This window comes from Choloepus didactylus, chromosome 4, assembly GCF_015220235.1.
Source record: "Choloepus didactylus isolate mChoDid1 chromosome 4, mChoDid1.pri, whole genome shotgun sequence".
In the NCBI taxonomy this organism is placed as follows: Eukaryota; Metazoa; Chordata; class Mammalia; order Pilosa; family Megalonychidae; genus Choloepus; species Choloepus didactylus.
The window spans coordinates 132,238,980-132,264,037 of NC_051310.1; the positions used below are offsets into that span (position 1 = coordinate 132,238,980).

Sequence of the window (25,058 nt, forward strand, 5' to 3'; positions counted from 1 at the left end):
CCACACCTCTCTATGCCACCATCTTGCCCTGCCTCCTTGGCCATATCTTCTTGTGCTTTGGACTTTTTGTGGGTTTCTCAGCATTTGATTATCTTGATAAGGTTATTTTGAAAGTTGATTTCCCTTGTTCATCTAAGATTTTGTAGTTGCTTGGGTTCGCATTGAAGTTCTCCTTTGGCACTTGGTTTATCAGTAATTTCCAGCCAAAGCAAGACTGGGGGCCTCTCATGGGAGGTGCAACACTTTTTGGAAGTCTATTAAAGGTTGGATAGAAAAGTGGAGCGCACTTTCCCTATCTTCCCAGTATATAGTGCTCTTGGGCCACCTCTTCCCATAACCCTGCCCCTCCTAGACTGCAGCAGCCCACTGGGCAGCTAATCAGGCAACAAACCATGTCTAATTAAGATAATTTTTGAAGAAAAGGCCAAATCCTAATTGTCAATTTTGTGTTTCACCTTATAATAGCAATTTGGTACATCACAAAGTCCCCGTTGTCAAGCTTTGGAACCATTTAAAGTGACCTATAAACCCTATCAGTCTTCTGCCCAGGGCAACGGCTCACCGGCCCAGGAGGTAGCAGGAAGTGACACATTTGAAGGGCTGCAACAACAGTTTTTAGGAGCTAATGAAGGTATGTGTCAAGTTTATATTTATTTTTTAAAAACATAAGTGGGGAATTTTCAACACTGATTGGATATTTGAGTACATTCAAGAATTATTTTTCAAGTATGATAATAAAATTGTTGATTTTTTTTTAAAGCCCTTATGTTTAGAGATATATGCTGAAATATTTACGAGTAAACTGATGTGAGGTCTAGAACTTACTTCAAAATAAAGTTATTGGAAGGGGGCAATGTTGGGTGGAGGTATAGATGAAGGAAGACTTGTCATGAGTTCCCAATTATTGAAGTGGGGTGATAGGTTCATGGGGATTCATTTTACTATTTTCTCTACTTTTTTATGTTTGAAACTTTTCATAATAAGTTAATAGAAATTTTTCTCAAATTTTTCAGTCATTCTAGTTCATTAAAACTTCATTAGGAAAATGAAGTACAGTTTCTCCTTCAACCTCAGATTTTTTATTATATAGAAATGTAATTAATTCAGCCATTAACATCTTCATTTTCTCTTTTGGTTTTTAGAATTTAGTATAATTATTAGCTCTATAAATTACTTTTCATGTGTAATCTAAACTGACATCTCAGATTTAGTTGTGTGGCACTTGCTAAAAATTTTTTTAAAACATTGTATGTATAAATAAGAGGATGAAATAAGTGTTTATAACTGACTAAAGGATTTTGAGAAGTGCTGATAATTAAAAAACAAAAAACCCACACTTGTGCTGTGACTAACCTGAACTAATGATTTCATAGTCTAACTTTTACTGCCTTATTCTCTGACATATGAAGTAACTTCTGTTTATTATGTATGTTGGAAAGCTAGTGTGGTTTTAGGATGTGACAGCAAGATTTCTGGGTTCTTTTTTTTTGTTTTTTTTTTCTCCTTTAAGAGGTAGAGGAAGTTATAGAAGATATTCTGGGTTGTTTGGGCTAGGTCAGAGAAAACTGGACTGCTGTGCCCAACTTATAATGCTGCTTCCATCATACTTTGGGGCACAGGACAAGTGTTAGGGGGAGGTCCAGAACTCTCCCCAAAAGGAATCAACAGCAAATATGGTAGTGACTTCTCTTTGTTCATGAGTTTCTGTAGAATGAAGAATTTAGGAAATGGGCAGTGTGTGGCATAACTGACTTGGGGTTGAGTAAATAAGCATAGCAACAGTGCCTGACATTATCTTATGGATGTTTACCCTTTTAGCTCCCAGTATTCATTTTATTTACATCTCCTGGCCTTTCTGCCTATATAACCTTCCATCACCTTTCTTAACAGTCTGCATTTTATCAGGTTGATTTATTCTTTTTTAAGACTGCTAAACATTTGCCTGAATTTGACATTTGGAAGTTAATTAAATAATTTCATGGTAAGTGCCATATTTAGTGATTATAGATTCTTAGCAACAAACTCATTAATTAAAAAAAACAAAAACAAAAAAGAGTTTGAAGGTGGGGCTTATAAACTGTTTATTCCCAGGCTTACCCTGCTATAAGGCCTGGAGAGGAGTTTGTTGACTTTTAACACATTTTTCAATCTTCTGTTTTTTTGGTTTAACTACAGCCTTTTTTAAAAGGGGGATTGAAATTGTTTTGTTAGCAAGTGTTTACAACCCAGTTAATGCTTTTATTACTGACTGTATGCTTAGAGAAGCATTGCTTTAGTGGAAAATGAAAAATACTTATCATGAAGTTGAACCATTATCCTTCTACTGATCATTTTTTTCTTTTTTCTTTTAGTCATTTTTAAGTAATTTTTAAAATGACTTTGTTTCTGAAAGAAAGCTTCAAAACTCTTTATTCCTCTATTCATTAATTTATTAATATAATAGTTATGTGCTAGCATAACTATGAATATTATATAATTCTTATGCCATCATTAAATAAAATATTTGACAAGAGTGCTGAGAAATTATCTTAAAAAATGATTTCTAGAAGCTGTTCTTTTCTTTTTTTAATGGGAACATATTACTTAATTTCTTTGCAATTGGTATGTACTTATTTTTAGTTGGCCAAAATGATAATGATTCAGTGTTGTACCCTAAAGCAGTGACTTTTGAATTTTTCTGGCAGTGACCCACAGCAAGAAGTACATTTTTATATTGTGATGCAGTATACAATATATATCTATGTAAATAAATACAGATAACAGAAACAAAAGTTTTACACAAACTAATACTAATACTTAATCTTACTACATGATGCACTATTTTCTGTTCTATTTTGTCTTGTTTTTGAAAAAAAAAAAATGCTAGTCACAATCCACTAAACTGATTTCAGAATACTCTAATGAGTTCAAAAAATATTTTCCTAAATGACCACAAATTTATATTGGTATGTTTTTATCTAATAGATTATCTTTAATTCCAAAGCAGATTCTGCAGAAAACATGCAAATTATTCAACTTAAGGTTCTTAACAAAGCAAAAGAAAGACAACTAGACAATTTAGTTGAAAAGTTAAATGAAAGTGAACATCAAATTAGATATCTGAATCACCAGCTTCTGATAATCAAAGGTAAGATATCAACTGTTGGGTGCTATCATTTATGAGGTACAGTAGAGCTAGATATCTTGTCCAACTGCCTCATTTTAAATGTGAAGCTTAGAGAATTAAAGTACTTAGTCAGAGGGCTTATGTGAGTCAGACACAGTGAAAAAGAAACCTAGGACTTCTGATTCCTTAGATTACTCCTCTCCAGAATATACTATTTTGAGATCATTTTCTCCCTTTTTTTTCTTTCCCCTCTTTTAAATCCCTGTCCTTTTCTCTCTCAGCCTGATAAAATCAGTGAAGATTATTTAACTCTGCTGATGGCATTTTGTTCTAAAAAGTTGTTGATTCTTTATGAAGTTTACCTTGGATAAAGTATTTCAATTCCCACAGTGACGTGCTTTTAGTTTGCAATGCAGTATTTTCTGAGCCTACGAATTAGCATGAAGTTTTAATCCAAGTAAGAGTTAGCAACCCTGAATTCCTTTAGATGTGCCAAAGAGAATATTTTGCCATATCTGGGACAAGCACATAGAGTAAATACAGATTCAAATTATAATTGCTTACCCTTGGTGCCTTCTGTAGTTTCGTTCAGTGTTGAACTTCATTTTTTGAGTAATTTTCTTACTGAACTCTAGTTCATTTAGAGCTTAAATGATAGTGAAAAGGTCTCTTTCTGTAATCCTTATGAAGTTTATTTTGAGAGAAGAACTTGTGAGTTGTTATAGAAAAGTATTTGGGAAGAATTTAAAGATTAGGTGATTTTAAATGGAGTTCATTGCAAATGTGAAAAACAGGTAGTTTGTCCTCAGACACCTTCTTTGATTAGCAGGGATTTGTTACCTGTATGTAGCTTCTCCATTAAACAAATGCTGAAATCATTGTTAGGAAGTCTTTTGATCCCAAAAGGGATACGGTAAGATTTTTGAAGGTAATTCTGGTTCTCCAAAAAATTTTTGGTGTTTACTCAGGTGGTGTTTTCTTGGATCATTTCTCTCTCATTTTCTCTAAATCAGCTAATTCATTTGTCTGAATACAATTTAATTCAACAATACTTATGTGATATAGATGTGATATTTCATAGGGATTATGACAATTGTGGATCCTCTACATTAGTATGTTATTTCTGTAAACATTTTTGAATGCCCTAGATGAAAAGGATGGTTTGACCCTCAGCCTTCGAGAATCACAGAAACTCTTTCAGAATGGAAAAGAGAGAGAGTTACAGCTTGAAGCACAAATAAAAGCACTGGAAACCCAAATACAAGCATTAAAAGTCAGTGAAGAACAGGTAAATATTTTATCTTGATTATTTATGGTAAAGTTATTTATTATGGTGAAAAGTTTAGTTATTTAATGAACCTTTGGCACTGTGGATCTAAATTTTATTCAGAAGTTTCGGTCTTCCCCCTTCATAGGCCTGCTTCTCCTTTCCTTACCTTAGGGGAGAGATGCTACCATCCACCTGGGCATCTATCCCAGAGATCTGGAGGAGACCTCAGCTCCTCTGTTCCCTCTCATCCAGTTAGCCACTAAGTCCTGTTGCGTCTCCTCATTTCTGTCCCCATGTTCCTAATTCAGACTTTTACCATCTTGTTGCGAAAGTCTCTTAACCAGTCTCTGGTCTTCTACCCCGTCCATAAATTTTCTCTTATGGCCATTTGAGTAGTATTTCTAAAATACACTTTTGAAAGTGTCACATCCTTGCTTAAAGCCTTTCAATGATCCTGCTTTACCTGTGGGATGGGGTGTGGCATCAGGATGACCATCTGCTCCTTGCCTATCCTCTCCTATTCTCCTGGAACTCAGCAGTCTTGTTTTTATGGTCGTATGTGCCATCTCGGTTCTCTAGAATGCCCTTTCTGTGGCACACTGATACAAGCCCCTGCTCACGGTTTTGTTTTGTTTTTTTTTGCCCAAGTCTTATCTTCTTTCCTCCCTAAGCCAGTTGATCACATCTGTTATAATAGACTGAGAAGACCCTGAGGGCAAGATTGGGCTGCCCTGTCTTTAGCCCCACTACCTAGGCATAGCATCTGGCAGGTAGTAAGTGGTCACTAAATGTTGGGTGAATGTTGTTGTTCAAAATTGACCTAAACTATATATTTTTTCTTACATATTTATTTATTCCTGCTCTGATTACTGTCATGACTATAGCTTTATGGTGTGTTCTGAAATTTGTTAAAGCAAGGAGAAACCCTTAATATTCTTCAAAAATGTTTTGACTTGTTTTCACACTTTCTCATCTACATCTTACGATCAGCTTGTCATGTTTAGTAAAAAATCCTGTTGGAATTTTGATTATCAAGGCATTGCATTTTTCCATTTTATAGATTTTATCATTTAACTTTGGAGAGGTCAAATTATTTGCCCAGGGTTACAAAGCTAGTTCTGACAAAGCATGAAAACCTAAATTTTCCTAACTGTATGGTTCCCTTCAGAGTTGTCATCCTGAGAAGCGATTTATTTTTTTTGGATTTGGCTGCTTCTTAAACATTTTGAAATCTATTCTTTAGAATTTCCTTTAAAGCTGTGGCACATTCTTTTGATGAATGACATAGACAGCCATTTGATTTTTGGAAGTAGCTACAAGTCATTGGTAGGCAAGCCTTGTGGTGGGTGATTCTAAAGAGTAATACCATTTCTGTGGGAGCGAGGTTAAAAATGAAAGTGGCTATATAATCATGAAATTAGTTTTGGGTGAGACTTGGGGCAAATTTTGAGGTTTGTCAGTGGAAGAGTTTAGCTGATCCTTCAGATCTCCGATAACTTTTTGAGAGGACATTTTATCCATCTTGTAACTGAAGTAGCCGATTGCTCCATATTCCCATTCTTCTTCATGCCATATTCAATTACATATTTGATAGCTTTATGACTGTCTGAAATTATCTCATTGGTTTACTCATTATTGGCTTTCTGTCTTGTCATTATGTCCTTAGTTCTTGGAACCCTACCTGGCACAAATTATCCACATTATTTGTTGAACAAATGAATCAATCAATGTCTATAGCAATGAAAGCAGTACTGGAATAAATAGGCAATCTCTGGAATATAATGAAGAATAATTCTCATTTGAAATTTTAATTCTTGTGTGTAATATATCTATTGGGTTAAAAAGTCAAATTGCTTTTGGTAAAAAGTTGTAATTTTATGATCTTAATACAAGCTGCAAATACACTTATTAAGATAATAGAGTATCTTAAATACAAAAATAAAATAAAGGCAACAGAATTTGCCAAGTGTATTAGTTTTCTATTGCTGCTGTAACAGATTTCCATGGACTTAGTGGCTTAAGACACCTTGAGTTTATTATCTTAAAAGTTTTGGAGGTCAGAAGTCCAACACAAATCTCATTGAACTAAAACCAGTGTCATCAAGGCTGTGTTCCTTTCTGGAGGCTCTAGGGAATAATCCATTTTCTTCTCTTTTCCAGCTTCTAGAGGCTGCCCTCATTCTTTGGCTTGTGGCCCCCTTCCATTTTCAAGGCCAGCAAATGCCAGTAAACTCTGCTTCTGCCTCTTCTGCCTCAGTCTTCCCCATTTAAGGACCCTGTGGCTACGCTGGTTCCACCTAGATAATCCAGGATATTCTCCAGCTGATTAGCAACTTTAATTCCAACTGCTACTTTAATTCTCCCTTGCCATGTAACAAAAACATATTCACAGATTCCAGGGATTAAGACGTAGACATTTTTGGGGGGCCATTATTCTGCCCACCACCCAAGTGTACAGTTAGAGATTTCAAAATTTTGTTTTCAGTAAGTGATCATTGGCAGGTTTTATCAGTCTTTCAAAAACAAGTTGTCATTTTTCCATGACCTGACAATTGGGTTGCCCCACACTTGGCTCACCAAGTGATGTAAACACAGCTCCAGGATTAGCACAAAAGCAGTAGATTCCTTGCCTGACACCCAGATTCACATCACTTTCCTCAGGTAACTACAAAGTTTATTTTCTCAGTGAATAAATGTTTCCAACAGCTGTGAGCCTGGTGAATCCCAGCTAGGAGAGCCTTAAGAAAGCTAGAGTCACCCCATGGAGCACCTTCTCCACTCTCATTAAAGCATGGTTGGATTCTAGAGTTAAAGTCCACAAACAGAGCACATGGTCAAAACACTGTGAACATGGAGATCCTGTCTGTATTTACTAGGCAATAAAGAAGTCCAGAACAATGGAAATGGCTCTGGAAAGCCTGAAGCAGCAACTGATGGACCTTCACCAATCTGAATCACTCCAGCGGGCTAGAGAACAGCATGAGAGCATTGTTACAGGCCTCACAAAGAAGTATGAGGAGCAAGTATTGTCCTTACAGAAGAATTTGGATGCTACAGCAACTGCACTTCAGGAAAAGGTTGGAATGATTTCAGATGAACAACTGTTAGCAATAAGTAAAGCTGGTTATTCTTTGCAACTGACATTTTGTGGTTTACCTTACAGAAATCTTAGAAGTTTACAGTCAGTGTTAGATTGTGAGTAAAACTTAAAAGCTGAAGGTTTTTTATCTATGAATATGTCCTGAAAGCATAAATTTGACAAGCCTTCCTCAGATAGAATTGTTTAATAATTTCTCAGTTCTCAAATGATTAGTCCTTTATTTGTAGAATATTTATACTTATTATGCATAGGTACTTGAATGGTTATTTCCTTAAAATTAATCTAGACTGAGAGGAATGATATTATGCTGGTAGCTGGCCTGAACTTGAGAGGTTATCTTGGGAGCTTAACCATTAGAAGGCTCTTCTTGGATTTCCCAGTATTTGGTAATTAACCTAAACACTGTCTAGAAATGGTTCCTGTAGAATAGTGTAATAAATAAAACAGGAAAAATCTGATCTAAATTCATGTAGATTTGAAGCTTGAACTTCTTTCTTAGTCAATTTTTATTATTTCTGCCCAAAAGGGTATAAAATGTTGAAAGCCAAAGGCGAGTCAGGTATTGGGGTTGCTTGTGCTTCAAAAATCCCAGGAAATTGCTTGAATGAACAAAATTTAAGAGTGAAGTTTTTAAATGTAATTTCAGAATTAACCCAAGGAAAGAGAAGAAGAAAAATAAGATACTAGGGCATGGAAAATCCCACCATACTTAAAATTTATCCTAATTTGGGTTGTTCCTTATTTATACAGCTGATTTTAAATTTTTCCATGCTTTGAGGAGAGCCATATAAGATTGCATTATTGGCAATTTCGTGTATCTCCATCTAATAGTAAAGGCAGCATATATTATAAAAATATCAAGAGTTTACATTATCTACTCTTGATTATTTCAATTAATTGAATAGTGGCAAATATAATCTTGAATTATGGATGATCCCCAAATTGTATATTGTTCTACTTTTATATGAATTTATATGATTTTTATTAGATTTATTTTCCTATTTATGTTCTCATTCCATTTATATAGAAAAAGATTGTGAATTTGGACCAGTGTGTAGGATATATATAGAGGTAGGGAAAGATGAAGTCCATGCCAAATTATTAAAAAGTATACTTCATAAAATATTTAAGCATAAATATAATTTAAGATATAGTTTCATTAATTTTGGCTGTGTTTGGATGGTCACACTGAAGTTAGTTGGACTTGGAGAATGGTCCTCCTTGGATGACTGGAGAGAGTGGGGACTGGAGGCTTTTCCATGCTGAGTTATTTGAGGATCTCTCCATTTTCTGCTGACTTAGACACATTTACATAGGGGATTGGTTAGAAGGAATTCCTAGTGCATTTTACCCCTGTGCTCACTCCATCCTCTTTTACAGCCTCCACCCCCTTAATAGAACAACTCTGGACTAGAGTCTGATGACAGAACTCTAATTGCAAACTTCCTCATAGACCCTCTTCTCTAAACTCCCTTCTACCTCTTCCCATTCACAGAAGTGACACTTGCTAAGATCTCTGATTATCTTCTTGTTCCTGTAAAACCTTTCTTCCTTCTGCTCTTCTTGAAATTTTCAGCTTTTGCTGAAAGCAGTTACCTAAGACTTTCTTCATGGAACTTGGTTTCTGTATTACGACCTTCACCTGATCTATTTTCATAACATTCCTTTAATGTTACATTTAAAGACTCCACTTGGAATACTTCCTGTTGACTAAGAGACTCCCAAAGACCTCTGTGTGTGGTCTAATCCTCATTTTTCTATGCATTGGAAGCCTTTTCAATTCTCTTTGCTCCCATGTCACCAGCTGTCACCTCTTTATCATCGTACTTGTCATTCGGTATTAAAAAGAAGCCTGTCTTATCAGTCTTGAACTGTGTGCTCTTACTCAAGCTAATCCTGGAAGAAGACAGAACCACTAATTCATATATATACACACACACACACATACACACACGGTATTAAACTTCACAGTTTTATGAGTACTGTCTGTTTCTCTGATACTTGTCAACAGGAAACCCCATGGCTTAACTGATCGTTGTATGTAGACACGTTCTTGCTAGGTCCTGCCTTTTCTTACTTCATAATGTTTCTCATCTATTTTGTTTCTTTAATATTTTTTTTGCCAGTTCCCAGCCTCTTGTCAAAACTGTTGTGACCTCTTCAGCACATAAATGTTGATTTTCTCCACACACCTTCTTGCACATACTTTCACACTGTCATTAATATCAGCTTATTCGTTGTATTTCCCATGTTGGTTTGGTGCCTTAGAACCATGCTTCTCAAGCTGGCCTGGATATCAGCTGCATTGTGCCAAGAGGTTTGCAGTGCTGAATAAACATGGCTTGGTTTCCAGAAGCTTTATTTGTTCAGAAATTTGGGAGAAAGAATTTAAAGCAAACCTGGCTACATTATGAGGTAGAATACCATAATTTAGAAGCTAAACTTAGAATTTAGAATTTAGAAGCTAGAATGAGAGTGAGAGGGAAGGAAAGAGTCCTTTTCCTCTAACTCTTAGGGGAACTTCTGTGTAAGTGCCCTGTGGGGTGTATCTTGTGTTAGTATCCGTAAGGCATTATTGGGCTCTAAGTTATCTTGTGGATCAGGCCCCAAATGCCTTCTCTCTCCTACAACGCCTTTTCTTGCTAATCCCCTTACCACTGATTTTCTTTGGGCTTTTTTTGATAACTTCAACCAGTTACTTTAACTGACTCTGCCTCTCCCATGCTGTACCATTTGCCTGTAATTCAGCCTGTGTAGCCTGTTTCAAATGAGAGGTGATGATCTCTACAGGACTCCTCCTGCCTGGGGGATCCCTTCTACCTGGGCTTGGGACCCCTGTGGCTCGTTATTCCCAAACACATTTTTCTTTTGGAGAAACCTGAATATATTGTATCCATACTTGCTATTTTCTATATATCCCAACACAATACACACACACACTGTCCTGTCTTTCTTTGTCATTCATTTCTCAAGTATTTATTGCAGGACCTGCTATATTTGAGGCATTCATGGGTGCCTTCAAGGAGATTAAGAGAAATAAGACATTAATAGGTAGAAAGAGAAACAAAAGAAATTCATAAAGTTTAAAAGAAGTTCAGAGGAGGGAAAGATTACTTTTGGCTGTGCTTTGGACTGATAGGAATAGAGTGAGTCTCCATGTGTTTATTTGTCTTTGGGTACAAATTCTGTGATTCAAAATGGTCTGCCTAAGTATGTGCACATACACTTATACTGATAGTGTAAAATGCAAACAGGAATTAATAAATTTCCTTTGGCTTGAATACAGTCTAACTTTAGAATAATAGAGTCTTGTGAATGTAGAGTAGAAAGGGACTTTAGAAATCATCCTAATTCCACCTTTATTAGAATAATTAAAAAGGAAGAACAGATTGAGTTGGTGGCTCACCCAGGATCACATAAGTTTGTTCTCCCAGTTGCTAATCTTTTGCACTTAACCCTGTGAAAGAGATGATGCTGCCATTTGACTATTTTATATATAACTTAAAATCTAATTATAGATAATAATTTTTACTTTAGTATTTAATAACTGGCTATGAAATGACTTCCTGACACTTTTTCTATTTAGGAAGACATTTGCACGCATTTGAAAGATCACGTGAAACAACTGGAAAGGAATCAAGAATCAACCAAATTAGAAAAGACTGAGATCATTAACAGGCTGACCAGGAGTCTAGAGGAGAGTCAAAAGCAATGTGCCAACTTGTTGCAGTCGGGTAGGTGTCTGCTTGGGCTATTGCCTTCCCCAAAGGCTGGTGTAAGATGCAGAGAGAACACAGTAGGATCCCTGTTATAAAAATTCTGAGGAGTCAGAGAAGATAATTAATTGGTGGCTTGTTTTTGTTTGTAACATTGTTATATACTTATAAAGGTAGTCCATTTTTATTTGATAGTTCGGAAAACAGACAAGTATAAAATAGAAAATAAAAAATAACTAACAGTTCTACCATATAGTTAACATTTGGGTTTATTTCCTTCAAGTGAAATGAATGCAAGCACAGACAATTCCCTGCTTTTGTACACAGTACATTTCTGAAAATATAGCAAAGCTGAATGTGCAAGAATTAAACAAAGTATGTTTTAAGATCTATTCCTGAAAGCTAAAAATGATTATAAAACCTCATTATATTTTGCTTTTTTGGACCCAGTTTTTGATGATACTCTTCCATCCTTTTGTATAACTTCTTTAATTTCTTTCCTCCTCACAGTGGAATAGCCGCTTAAATGGCTTATGTTTCGTTGTGTTCAGTTGCAACCAGAGAGTGACACACTTTGTCATGCTCAGGATTTTTAGTATGGTCTCTATGGTATTAAGTTTGAGACTTAAGCTTTTCCAGTATCATTAGATTCAGCATCATTTTAATTTCTTATTAATTTTTACAAAATGGTATTAGAGTAAAAGGCAATAAAATAATCACATCTGTACAAACACTAAAGAACAACCCAAACTGCTCTATTTGTTGGTGAGTAGCACATCCCACAAAAATAGCTCAATATTTATTCATTAACTGATACTTGAAAGTCAGACTTTGACATAAGAAAGGCAATTCAGAATGTTGGCAGAATGTATGAAAGGGTGAGTTATTCAAAAGTTGAAAGTAATAAAGCCAAGACTGATCCAAATACATTTGTGTATATTTTTGTTGGGGGGCAAAATTTGGATCATGTTCTATTTAGGTCCTCCCTTTGTGTTTAGCTTTGTATCTTTTTTTTTATTATTATTTTTTATTTTTTGGCACATAGCATTATTTGGTGAGCATTTTTCCTTGCCATTAAAGATTTTGCAAATATGATGTGTTAGTTGCATAATATGTCATCATTATTTTGCTTCACCATTTTCTTTTTCTTTTTTTCTTCTTTATTAGAGAAGTTGTGGGTTTGCAGAACAATCATGCATAAAATACAGGATTCCCATATACCACCCCATCACCAACTCCTTGCACTGATATGGAGCATTTGTTACAATTGATGATAGCACATTTTTATAATTGTATTATTAACTGAGATCCAATTTAATTTATAGTTCACTGTATAGAGTAGTTCCAAGGATTTTTTTTTTAATTTTTATTCTGTTACTGTATACATAATCCAACACTTCACCCTTTAATCACATTCAGATATATGTACTTCAGTGCTGTTAATTGCAGTCACAATACTGTGCTACTATCACCACCATCTATTACTAAAACATTTCCATCATTCCAAATATGAGCCCTGTACATTTTAAGCTTTAACTTCCCATTCCCTAGCCCCACCCCATCACCTGGTAACCTATGTTCTAGATTCTGACACTATGAATTTGCTTATTCTAATTATTTCAAATCAGTGAGATCATACAATATTTGTACTTTTGTGTTTGGCTTATTTCACTCAGCATAAATGTCTTCAAGATTCACCCGTGTTGTTGCGCGTATCAAGACTTCATTCCTTTTTACAGTGGAATAATATTCCATTGTATGTATGTACCACATTTTGTTTATCCATTCATCAGTTGCTGGTCATTGGGGTTGCTTCCATCTTTTTGCAATTGTGAACAATGAGGCTATGAACATCAACGTGCAAGCATCTGTTTGAGTCTCTACTTTCAATTCTTTTGAGTATATATCTAGTAGTGGGATTGCCAGATCATAGGGTAGCTTTATGTTTAGCTTTCTGAGGAACTGCCAAACTTGTCTCCACAGTGACTGCACCATTTTACATAGCCACCGCAGTGAATGAGTGTTGCTATTTTTCTTCATCCTCTCCAGCACTGGATGTTTTCTGTCTTTTTAATACCAGCCATTCTAATGGGAGTGAAATGGTAATGGTTTTGATTTGTATTTCCCGGATGGCTAATGATGTTGAGCATCTTTCTGTGTACTTTCTGGGCATTTTTATGTCTTCTTTGGAGAAATGTCAATTCAAATGTATTGCCTATTTTTCAGTTGAGTTGTCCTTTTGTTACATTAAAGGATTTTTTATATATTCTGGACATTAAATCTTTATTGAACCTGGTTTCCAAATATTTTCTTCTGTTGTGTGGGTTGTTTTACTTTTATGATCAAGACCTTTGAGGCTCTTTTCTTTAATAATAAAGCCCTTAGATGCATAAAACTTTAAATTTTTGATGAGGTACTATTTATCTATTTTTTTGTTGTTGTTGCTTGTGCTTTGGGTGTACAGTCTAAGAAACCACTGCCCTAACGCAAGGTCCTGAAGATGCTTCCCTATGTTTTTCTTCTAGGAGTTTTATAGTACTAGCTCATAAGGTCTTTGATCCATTTTGATTTGATTTTGCATATGGTATGAGGAAGGGGATCATCTTCATTTCTTTGCAAATGTAGTCCAGTTTTCCCAGCACCATTTGCTGAAGAGAATATTTTTTCCCAATTACATGGTCTTTGCCCTCTTGTCAAAATTTAGTTGACCATAAGTGTGAGGGTTGATTTTTCAGCTCTCAGTTGGATTCCATTGGTCTATATCGCAACCCTGTGCCATGCTTTTTTGATTATTGTGGCTTTGTAATAAGTTTAAAGATCAGAAAGTGTCAGTCTTCCAATTTCATTCTTCTTTTTCAAGATGACTGGCTATTTGAGCCCCTTACCCTTCTATATAAATTTGATGATTGGTTCTTCCATTTCTGCAAAGAAGATTATTGGAATTTTGATTGGGACTGCATTGAATCTGTAAATCACTTTGGGTAGAATACACAACAAGATTTAGTCTTCCAATCCATGAACATAGAATGTCTTTCCATTTATTTAGGTCTTCTTTAGTTTCTTTTTTTTTAAAATTCAGTTTTATTGAGATATATTCATGTACCATACAGTCATCCATGTATACAATCAGTTGTTCACGTTACCATTATATACTTGTGTATTCATCACCACAATCGATACTTGAACATTTTCATTACCACACACAAAAATAGAATCAGAATAAAAGGTAAAGTAAAAAAGAACATCCAAACATCCCATACCCCCCATCCCTCCCTATTATTAATTTACTTTTTGTCCTCATTTTTCTATTCATCTGTCCATACACTATAAAAAGGGATTGGGAGCCACAGAGTTTTCACCATCACACGGTCACACAGTATAAGCTATATATTTATACAGTCGTCTTCAAGAGTAAAGGCTACTACTGGGTTGCAGTTCAACAGTTTTAGGTATTTCCTTCTAGCTATTCCAATACACTAAACACTAAAAAGAGGTATCTTTGTAATGCATAAGAATAACCTCCAGAATGACCTCTCGACTCTATTTGAGATCTCTCAGCCACTGAAATTTTATTTTGTTTCGTTTCTCTTCTCCCTTTTGGTCCAAGAAGGTTTTCTCAATCCCACATTGTCAGGGCCAAGCTCATCCCCACAAGTCATGTCTCATGTTGCCAGGGAGATCCATACTCCTGGGAATCATGTCCCACTTAGGTGGGAGGGCAGTGAGTTTACCTGCAGAGTTGGCTTAGAGAGACACCACATCTGAGCCACAAAAGAGGTTCTCTGGGGATGACTCTCAGGCACAGTTTTAAGTAGGATTAGCCTCTCCGTTACAGTAGCAAACTTCATATAAGGGAAAGGCCCAAGATTGAAGGCTTGGCCTTCTAAATTGGTAACCCCCAGTGTTTGTGAGAATATCATTAATTCCCCACATGGGAAAATTTAATCACATTTCCCCCTGTGCCCCAAGGGGGCTTTGAAATACATTTTTATTCTCTGCCCCAATTACCCTGGGATGCATTGGGGCTTTACACTAACCTGTACAAACCAACCAGATTTCACTCCCTATTCAACATTCCATGTAATTATGCTATTTGAATAAACTAACCCTACAAGTTAAATTAGTGTGTTACAAAAAATATAGATTTTGCACCTAATAAACATCTCTTCCTTTGGTCTCACACAGAAGTTGAAGTTTTAAAAACATGGTCAATATCGTCCTTTACCCTTTATTCTGATTTACCTTAATCCTAACCAAGCCCATTTCATTCATATCTCTAATTGAAGTCTGATCTCTTTTTTCAGTCTCTTTAACATTTGCTATATGGGGTAATGCTGACATTCATGGCTGCTGGACTCTGGCTCTGAGTCTCAGGTGTCAGACAGATACCCAACCAGGTTATACACAAAGAGGTCAGCATCTCAAGAGTCTAAGAAATAGCCATTACAACTCAGGAATAGATGTAACTGCTGTAAGAGCTTACAACCTAGGAATCTTTACAGTAAGCCTTCCCCTGATAACCTATGCTCTCACTCAATTCTCAGAGTTTGCACATTGTAGTTAGTCTATATCAGTGAGGCATTATAATGTTTTTCTTTTCATTTCTGGTTTATTTCACTAAATGTAATTTCCTCAATATCTGTTCACGTCACAGCTTCACTCCTTCTTGTGGCAGCTTAATATTCCATTGTATGTATACACCACAGTTCGCAATTCTGTTCATCAGTCAATGTACCCTCAGGCCACCTCCATCTACTGCAAATCATGAATACTGACACCATAAACCCCACTATGCAAATGTCCATTCGTGTCCCTCTTTTTAGTTCTTCCAAGTATATACCCAATAACCGAGTTGCAGGACCATATGGCAAACCCATGCTTAGCTTCCTGTGGAACCACCACACTGCCCTACAGATGGGGTGCACCATTCTACTTCCCTGCCAATGGTGATTAGGTACATCCCTCTCTGGCACTTGTAGCCCTCTGTTTGTTTTTTAGTTTTATTCATACACCATACAAACCATCCTAAGTAAACAATCAATGATTCCCTGTATAATCAAATAGTTATGCATTCACCACCACTATCTATATAAGGACATTTCCATATCTTCCACAAAGAAAGGAAGAGGCAAAAAAAAGAAAAAGAAAAAAAGTGACAACTAATAAGCAAAAAGAAAAAATAAAATACAATAAAATGGTCAGATGGCAGAACCAACATCAAGAATCCCATACCCCTCCTTTATATCCACCTCTCACTGATATTTAGCTTTGATATGTTGCCTTTGTTACAATTAATGGAAGCATATTACAATGTTACTGTTAACTATAGACTTTAGTTTGCATTGACTGTGTTTTTTTTCACCAAAACCACCCCATTTTGAACAGTTTGCAAAGGTGACATTTATTTGTTTTCCCTCATGTAGAAACATTCTTATATTTGTACCTTTAATCACAATCATTGACCGCTCTAGGTTTCACTAAGTTATGCAGTCCCAGTCTTTATCTTCTATCTTTCTTTTTGGTGCCCTATATGCCCCTAACTTTCCTCTTTCAACCATATTCACAGTCATCTTTGTTCACTGTACTTACAATATTGTGCTACTACCACCCAATATTGTGTTCCAAACCTCTTTCTCCTGTCTTTCCTATTTGCATGTAGGGCTCCCTTTACTATTTCCTTGTAGAGCAGGTATCTTGTTCACAAACTCTATGTCTGTTTGAGAATATTTTAAACTCTCCCTCATTTTTGAAGGGTGCTGGATATAGAATTCTTGGTTGGCAGTTTTTCTTTTTCATTATCTTAAATATAGCATGCCACTGCCTTCTCACCTCCATGATTTCTACTGAGAAATTCACATATAGTCGTATTGAGCTTCCATTGTATGTGATGGATCATTTTTATTTTGCTTCTGTCAGCATTCTCTCTTTGTCTTTGACATTTGATAATCTGAAAATTAAGTGTCTTGCCGTAGGTCTACTCAGATCTATTCTGTTTGGGGTACACGGTGCTTCTTGAATCTATAATTTTATGTCTTTCATAAAAGATGGGAAATTTTCAGTGATTACTTTCTCCATTTTTATTTCTGCCTGCTTTCCCTTCTCTTCTCCTTCTGGAACACCCATGACAAGTACATGCATGTGCTTCATGTTGTCATTCAATTCCCTGTGATGCTGCTCATATTTTTCCATTCTTTTCAATATATGTTCTTTTGTGTGTGGGATTTCAGCTGTCTTGTCCTCCAGTTCATGAATGCTTTCTTCTGCCTCTTCAAATCTGCTGTTGTGTGTCTCCATAGTGTTTTCATCTCTTCTGTTGTGCCTTTCATTCCCTTAAGTTCTGACGATTGTTTTTTCAAACTTTTGAGTTCTTCCTTATGTTTGTCCAGTGTCTTCTTTAAGTCCTTCATCTCTTTTGCCATATCTTCACTCAACTCATTTATTTACTTTTAGAATTGATTTAGCGTATTTGTTTGAAGATCTTTAATTAGTTGTTTTAACTCCTGTATCTCATTGGAAGTGTAAGTTTATTCCTTTGACTGGGCCATATCTTCATTTTTCCTAATGTGACTTGTAATTTTCTGTTGTCTAGGCATCTGGTTTCCTTGCTTACCCCAATCAGATTTTCCCAGACCAGATGTGTCCTGGTATCAGAAGGGTGTAATCAGTATCACATTTCCCTGAAGGTGAGACCCAGCAGGTTGTCGGACTCTCCTGTGAGGCCTCTAGACTCTGTGCTTTTCCTGTCCTGCCCAACAGTGCAGGTGGCACTTGTCAGCCTGCAGCTCCTCAGTGGTGTAAAGAGGTGCAGTTCCTTTAATTCTTAGCGGACCCTCTCCTGTCCAGGGACCGAGGGTGTCAGAAGTCAAGACTACCCCCTAGACCCTGAGGTCTGAATTCACTGAGGGAGGGCAGCCACTTGAGCTGACCCCCACCCCCTTTTCTTAGGTAAGATATACCCTTTAGGGAATTATCTTCTACACTTGAATTCCTTCTTTGCCTGTTTGACTTTCTTGCCTGGGTCAGCGCTGACAATTGCAAATCCCTGAGGCATTCTCTGATGAACTACTTGGAATGGGAGGGGGAAAAAAAAAGGAAAAAGAGAGAAAGCTCCTTTTCAAAGCCAATCCCCAGCCCCCCAGTTTTGCTGGTTGACTGGTGTTGATACCCAGTTCTCTGTGCCCCTTGTCTTGGGACACAGCTGTTTTCTAGTATTCTGAGCTCAGCTGTCTCCAAAAGTCCCTATTTTTATTTATTTATTTTTTCTGTCAGCCCCACCTCCTCTGCCAGGAGCAACCTCAGTGTTCCTTTCCTGCTTGCTTTCCTGCTTGCTTAGTGTTCCTTTCCTGCTTGCTTAGTATTCCTTTCCTGCTTGTAGCTTGTATTCAGTATTCCAAATTAAAACTGCAATTGGAGCTTGGTTGAGTTACTTTCTCTCACTGCAGGTAGCCTACTTATTTTCCCCACAGTGAAGTTTTCCAACTCAGCCTGCCATGCTGGTGGAGGAGTTCTATGCTGTGATTTCAGCCATTCTACCCATTCTAGGCTGGTGTACACTGTGTGTTCAGTAATGGATGTCCCCCAACAGTTGTTCCTGACTATTTACTAGTTGTTCCTGGCTATTTACTAGTTGCTCTAGAGGACTAACTAAATTCCACACCTCTCTATGCTGCCATCTTGCCCTGCCTCCTCCACCTTCTTTAGTTTCTTTTAGCAATGCTTTTGTGTGTCCAAGTTCTTTACATCCTTGGTTAGATTTATTCCTAGATATTTGACTCTTTTAGTTGCTATTGTGAATGGAATTTTTTTCATTTCTTTTTCCAGTTGTCATTGTTTGTGTATAGAAACACTACTGATTTTTGGGTGTTGACCTTAAACTGTGCTACTTTGCTGAATTCATTTATCAGCTCTAGGAGCTTTGTTGTGGATTTTTCAGGATTTTCTGTATATAGGATCATAACATCTGCAAATAGGGAAAGTTTTACTTCTGCCTTTTCAATTTGGATGCCTTTTATTTCTTTTTCTTGCCTAATTACTCTGGGAAAAACTTGCAGTACAGTGTCAAATAAGAGTGGTGACAGTGGGCATCCTTTTCTTGTTCCTGATCTTAGAGGGAAAGCTTTCAGTATTTCACCATTAACTTGGATGTTAGCTGTGGGCTTTTCATATATGCCCTTTATCATGTTGAGGAAGTTTCCTTCTATTTCTAGTGTTCTAAGTGTTTTATCGAGAAAGAATGCTGTATTTTGTCACATGCCTTTTCTGCTTCAATTGAGAACAGATTCATTCTGTTAATGTGTATTACATTAATTAATTTTCTTATGTTGAACCAACCTTGCATACCAGGGATAACTCCCACTTGATCACAGTTTATAATTCTTTTAATATGCTGTTGGATTTAGTTTGCTAGTATTTTGTTGAGGATATTTGCATCTATATTCATGAGATGTATTGGTCTGTAGCTTTCCTTTCATGTGGTATCTTTATCTTTCTTGATGTGAGGGTGATGTTGGCCTTGTAAAATGATTTAGGGAGTACACCTGCCTTCAATTTTTTGTAAGAGTTTGTACAGTATTGGAGTTAAGTCTTCTTGGAATGTTTTCTTTGTTGAAAGGTTTTTGGTTACTGATTCAATCTCTTTACTAGTAATTGGTTTGTTGAGATCTTCTATTCTTTTTTCCAGCTTAAAATGACACCTATTTATTAGCCCACAGTTATGCAGGTCAAATTTTATCTGGCCAAACAGTAGTCCAGGCACAGCAAGGGTGGGTTCTCTGCTCAGGGTCTGGTATTACAAGGCTAAAATCAAGGTGCTAGCTAAACTGTGTTTTGCATTGGAGCTCAGAGTCATCTTCCAAGCTCATGTGGCTTTGGCAGGATTCAGTACCTTGCAGTTGTCTGTCCAGAGACCCCGTTTCTTTGCTGTCTCCAGGGAATGCTCTCAGTTGCTAGAGGCAACCTCCCATCTTCAAAGCCAGCAACAGATCATCTTTTTCCTGTAGAATCCCCATTCTACTTTCTGCAACTGGCTCTTATGACCAAAAAACTTAAAACATTTGATTTACCCAAAAACCAGATTGGTGAGGCTCAAAGAAGACCTACAGGTATACCTAACATAATCAAAGCCCCTTTTGAGGTACAGTAAAAAGATTTTAGAATGAGCTTTTTCTTAGAAAAGATCCTATTTTAAGGTTAGGTAAAATAATAAATTAATCCAATCCTCCTAGGAATACTGGAACAAAATTAACACAAATATTAAGCATTTGTGATAACACAGAACTTTGAGTGAAGTTCCACTAAAAAACTGTTCTGTTGTGCTAGAGTCTTAATAATATTTGTAAGAGCCCCAAATTGACTCAAAAATCCTTCCTTAACCATGCACAACTTATTAATTTAATGACAAATTTATTAGAAAAACTGAACAAGATGAGAAATTTCTAATAGCTTAAGACTATGGAAGGAGTAGACCTGTTTTCTTGAAGGCCCTGCTTTTTGTAGAAAAATAAACTTTTACTTTGTTAATAATTATTATTTCATCTGTTTTACCAAAAACTAAAAAAAGAAAATATAACGGAATAAAACTTCTAAAAGAGACAAAGTAAAATAAGAGAATTGCATGCCTTGAATACTTTCTTTCAGTCTTGGCTACAAATACAGCTGCCTCATCTATTACAATTAGATGATATCTGTTTTTTAAATGGCATGTCTTGAAACAGAAGGTTTGTCTCAATGGATAACTTAGGTATAATTGAAAGCCGAGTTGCCCAGAACAAATCAGAAGACTAAAACTCAGCTAAAATTGAGGACAACATCTAAAACACTTTAAACCTTCATGAAGAAGGCCAGGATGGAAGCTGTTCCATTTGCTAATGCTGCTTCACTGGACGATGGCCAATGGCGTCTGGAGAACCTCTGTTAGCTGGGAAGGCACGTGGCTGGCGTCTGTTCCAAGTTCTGTTTTCAAAATGGCTTTCTCCCAGGACGTTCCTCTCTAGGCCGTAGCTCCTTTGCAAAATGTCACTCAGTTGCTCTTGGGGCATTTGTCTTCTCTTAGCTTCTCTGGAGCAAAAGTCTGCTTTCAAAGGCTGTCTCCAAAATGTCTCCATAAGCTGCAGCTCTTCTCTCAGCTCCTGTGTGTTCTTCAAAGTATCCCTCTTGGCTGTAGCAAGCTCACTCCTTCTGTCTGAGCTTATATAGTGCTCTAGTAAACTAATCAAGGCCCACACTGAATGGGTGGGGCCACACCTCCCTGGAAATTTTCCAGTCAGAGTTATCACCCACAGTTGGGTGGGGTGCCTCTCCGTGGAAACAACCTAATCCAAATGGTCTAAGTTAATCAACACTAATATGTCTGCCCCCACAAGATTGCATCAAAGAAAATGGCTTTTCCTGGGGGACATAATGTATACAAACTGGTACAGAAGCAAACAAGAAGGTATTCTCTTTTTCCTTAGGAAGTTCAGATAGCTTCTCCTCACTTGTCAAAGAACAACCACTTGCACGAGAAGCACAATCTGATATTTCCACAGCACTCTCACCTTCTTCAAATTCATTGCGTTCATTAGCACCTTCCCTGTCATTGAAGTTCATCTTCACTAGCCCCATCTTCTGGACATAAAGCACTCTTGTTATAAAACCTATTTTATAACTATGTCCATTATTGTTCTGTGATTTTATAAAGAATCTTATCTTCATCTGACAGATCACTTCCACTGAATTCCCTGTTAAATCTGTAGACACATTTTTACTCTTAGATGTGGAAGTTTCCTCTTTGGGTCTAGGGAATAATTCAAGATGCTTTTCTGTAATAGTCTTCATTTTAGCTGTTAACAACGGAGTCTCATAAGTGTCCTCGAATCCTTCCCCACACCTGAGCTGGGCTTCTGAGAGGTTGGCCGCTGCACCCACTGTCCTCAGACCTGCTTCTCTGCACTGCAGGGGCTTCTGTCCTGGAAAGGATGGGTATTCTATATTCCAATTCCTTTTTCTCTTTGGGCTGTGAGCACGGCTGCCACAAGGCATCTCTAGCTTCTGTTTCTTCTTGAGTCAATGTAGGTAGTTTCTGTGTTTCTGAGAACTTGTCCATTTCATCTAGGTTATCTAATTTATTGGCATATAGTTGTTCATAGGATCCATTTACAGTTCTTTTTATTTCTGCAGCATTGGTAGTAATGTCCCTCTTTTTATTGTGATTTTCATTATTTGAAACTTGTCTTTTTCTTTGTCAGTCTAGCTAAAGGTTTGTTGATTTTGTTGATCTTTTCAAAGAACCAACTTTTGGTTTTGTTGAGTCTCTCTAATGTTTTTTTTTTCTCTATTTCATTTATCTCCATTCTGTTATTTATTTCCTTCCTCTATCTCTGCTCGCTTTGAGTTTAGTTTGTCTTCTTTTTCTAGATTCTCTAGTTGTGAGATTAAGTGTCTGGATTTGAACTCTTTCTTCTCTTTCAATGTAAGCATTTAGAGCTATAAATTTTCCTCACAGTACTGCCTTTTCTATCCCATAAGTTTTGGTATGTTGCATTTTCATTTTCATTTGCCTCAAGATATTTCCTAATTTTGCTTCTCTTTTCCTCTTTAACCTCTTGTTTGTTTAAGAGTATGTTGTTTAATTTCCACATTTTTGTGAATTTTCCATTTTTCCCTGTTATTGATTTCTAGTTTCATTCCATTGTGATTCGAGCATATACATTGTATGATTTTAATATCTTTGAATTAATTGAGACTTGCTTTGTGACTCAACATATGGTCTATCTTGGGAAATGATCCATGTGCACTTGAGAAGAATGTGTATTCTGTTTTTGTTGGGTGCAGTGTTCTATATATGTTTGTTAGTTCTAGTTGACGTAGTGTATCATCCAAGTCCTGTACTTCCTTATTGATCTTCTGACTAGATGTTCTATCGATTATTGGAAGTGGTATGTTAAAGTCTCCTACGATTAATGTAGAACCTTCAATTTCTCCTTTCAAATCTGTCAATTTTTGCTTCATACATTTTGGGTATCATATATTTATAATTGTTACATCTTCCTGTTGAATTGTCTCCTTTATCAATGTGTAATGGCCATCTTTGTCCCTTATAATTATAGCATGTACATATACTTTTTCCTTTACTCCTCTTTCCCCCACCATTTTTTTGTACTTGTTCCCATTTATATCTTTGTACATTGTAAGTCCAAAAACCCAGATTTATCATTACTTTATATGCATTTGCATTTTAGCACCTGTAGAAAGTAAGAGTGGAGTTATATACTAAACAGTGTAATACAGTAATACTGGCATTTGTAGTTTCCCAAATGACTTCCTTTACCTCAAGTCTTTATTTCTTTATGCTTCTCTGAACCACTGTCTAGTGTCCTTTCATTTCAGTCTGAAGAATTCCCTTTAGCACTGCTTATAGGACAGGTCTTCTGATGATGAACTCCCTCAGCTTTTGATTATCTGAAAATGTCTTAATCTCTCTCCCTCTTTTTTGAAAGAGAGTCTTGCTGGATATAAAATTCTTGGCTGACAATTTTCCTTCAGCACTGTAAGTATTTCATCCTATTGCCTTCTTGCCTCCCTGGTTTCTACTGAAAAATCAGAAATCAATCTTATTGGGACTCCTTTCTATGTAACAAGTTGCTTTTCTCTTGGAGCTTTTAGAACGCTCTCCTTGTCCTTTGCATTTGATAGTATAATCAATATATTATGGGGTATATTTTTCTTCATGTTTATCCTGTTTGGTGTTCTCTGAGCTTCTTGGATGTGCATATTCAGGTCTTTTGCTAAGTTTGGGAAGTTCTCTGTCTTTATTTCTTTGACTATTCCTTCTGCCCCTTTCTCTCTCTCTTCTCCTTCTGTGACTTCCATAACACATATATTGGTGTGCTTGATGGTGTCCCATAGCTGTCATAGATTATTTTCACTTTTAATATTTCTTTTTTCTTTCTGCCCCTCAGCTGGCTCATTTCAAGTATCTTCTTTCCAAGGTCACTCATTCTTTTCTCTGCCAGCTCCAGTCTGTTCTTGAAACCCTCCTGGGCATTTTTCATTTCAGTTATTTTAGTCTTCAACTCCATTAGTTCTGTTTGGTTCCTTTTAAAAATTTCTGTCTCTTTATTTAGACTTTCATATTTTCATTCATTTTTTTATTTTTTCTCTGTGCTTCATCTCCTTCAGCATTTTAAGATTTTTTTTTTTTTAAGGCTTTTCTTGGTATGTCCATTCTCGTCTTCACTGGTGTTTTCTGTATTTTTATCCTTCGTTTGGATAGGCTGTCATTTCTTGTTTCTGTTTGTTTTGTACTCTTTTCCTGCACACTGTACATTTTAATATTTTAAAATGTTAACGCTGGGATTTACTACCTGGGATGTCTGTTTCTTGGTTTTGTAACCAGCTGCTGAAAAGACAGATTTTCTTGAGCTCTGCCCTCCTATCAGAAAGGTCTGCCCAAGGTGAAGCTGGTGAAAGCCAAGTTTTCCCTGTCTTTCTGGACCTCTGTCCTGTCCTGGGCTTTTGCTTGTTAGTTGTTTTGGAGTTCCCCTGTTTACAGGATTTTGGTTGTCCCCTCTGTGTTCCAGGGAACAAACCTCCCTCTCCTGAGTGTCTGGAGCCAACAGGCCTTTGTCCCATACTGTCCACCTCTGTAGTTTTTTACAGTCCTTTTGTTGTTTCATGCTGCTTTTGCCTGGAGGGCAGATTCTGGGAGGAGGGTCACCCAGGGAGGACTTCCCCAATTTGGTCTTTCTCTGCCAAAACAGAGGCAGAGACTAACGAAGGGGGCACAGACTAGCCTACAGTGCCCTGGGGAGGGGATAAGGAAGGGTGCCAAGAGCTTCTCTGAGGGCCCCTCAAAACTGAGATTTCCTGGCCTGCCTAGCAAATGCA

At 36.8% G+C, this 25,058-nt stretch overlaps 1 protein-coding gene across 6 annotated transcripts in view; it reads left to right on the forward strand.

Annotated features, from left to right (window-relative positions):
* CEP152 (centrosomal protein 152) overlaps positions 1–25,058 on the forward strand; it is a 128,406-nt gene that overhangs the window by 31,860 nt on the left and 71,488 nt on the right. For 3 of the 6 annotated variants that reach the window (XM_037834041.1, XM_037834042.1, XM_037834043.1), the window contains exons 6-10: positions 466–631; positions 2,987–3,127; positions 4,255–4,394; positions 7,253–7,453; positions 11,063–11,210. In XM_037834041.1, the coding sequence (XP_037689969.1) occupies positions 466–631; positions 2,987–3,127; positions 4,255–4,394; positions 7,253–7,453; positions 11,063–11,210 (796 nt within the window). Of the gene's footprint in view, positions 1–465; positions 632–2,983; positions 3,128–4,254; positions 4,395–7,252; positions 7,454–11,062; positions 11,211–25,058 lie in introns of all 6 variants that reach the window. The other 3 variants (XM_037834038.1, XM_037834039.1, XM_037834040.1) reach the window with 1 other exon arrangement.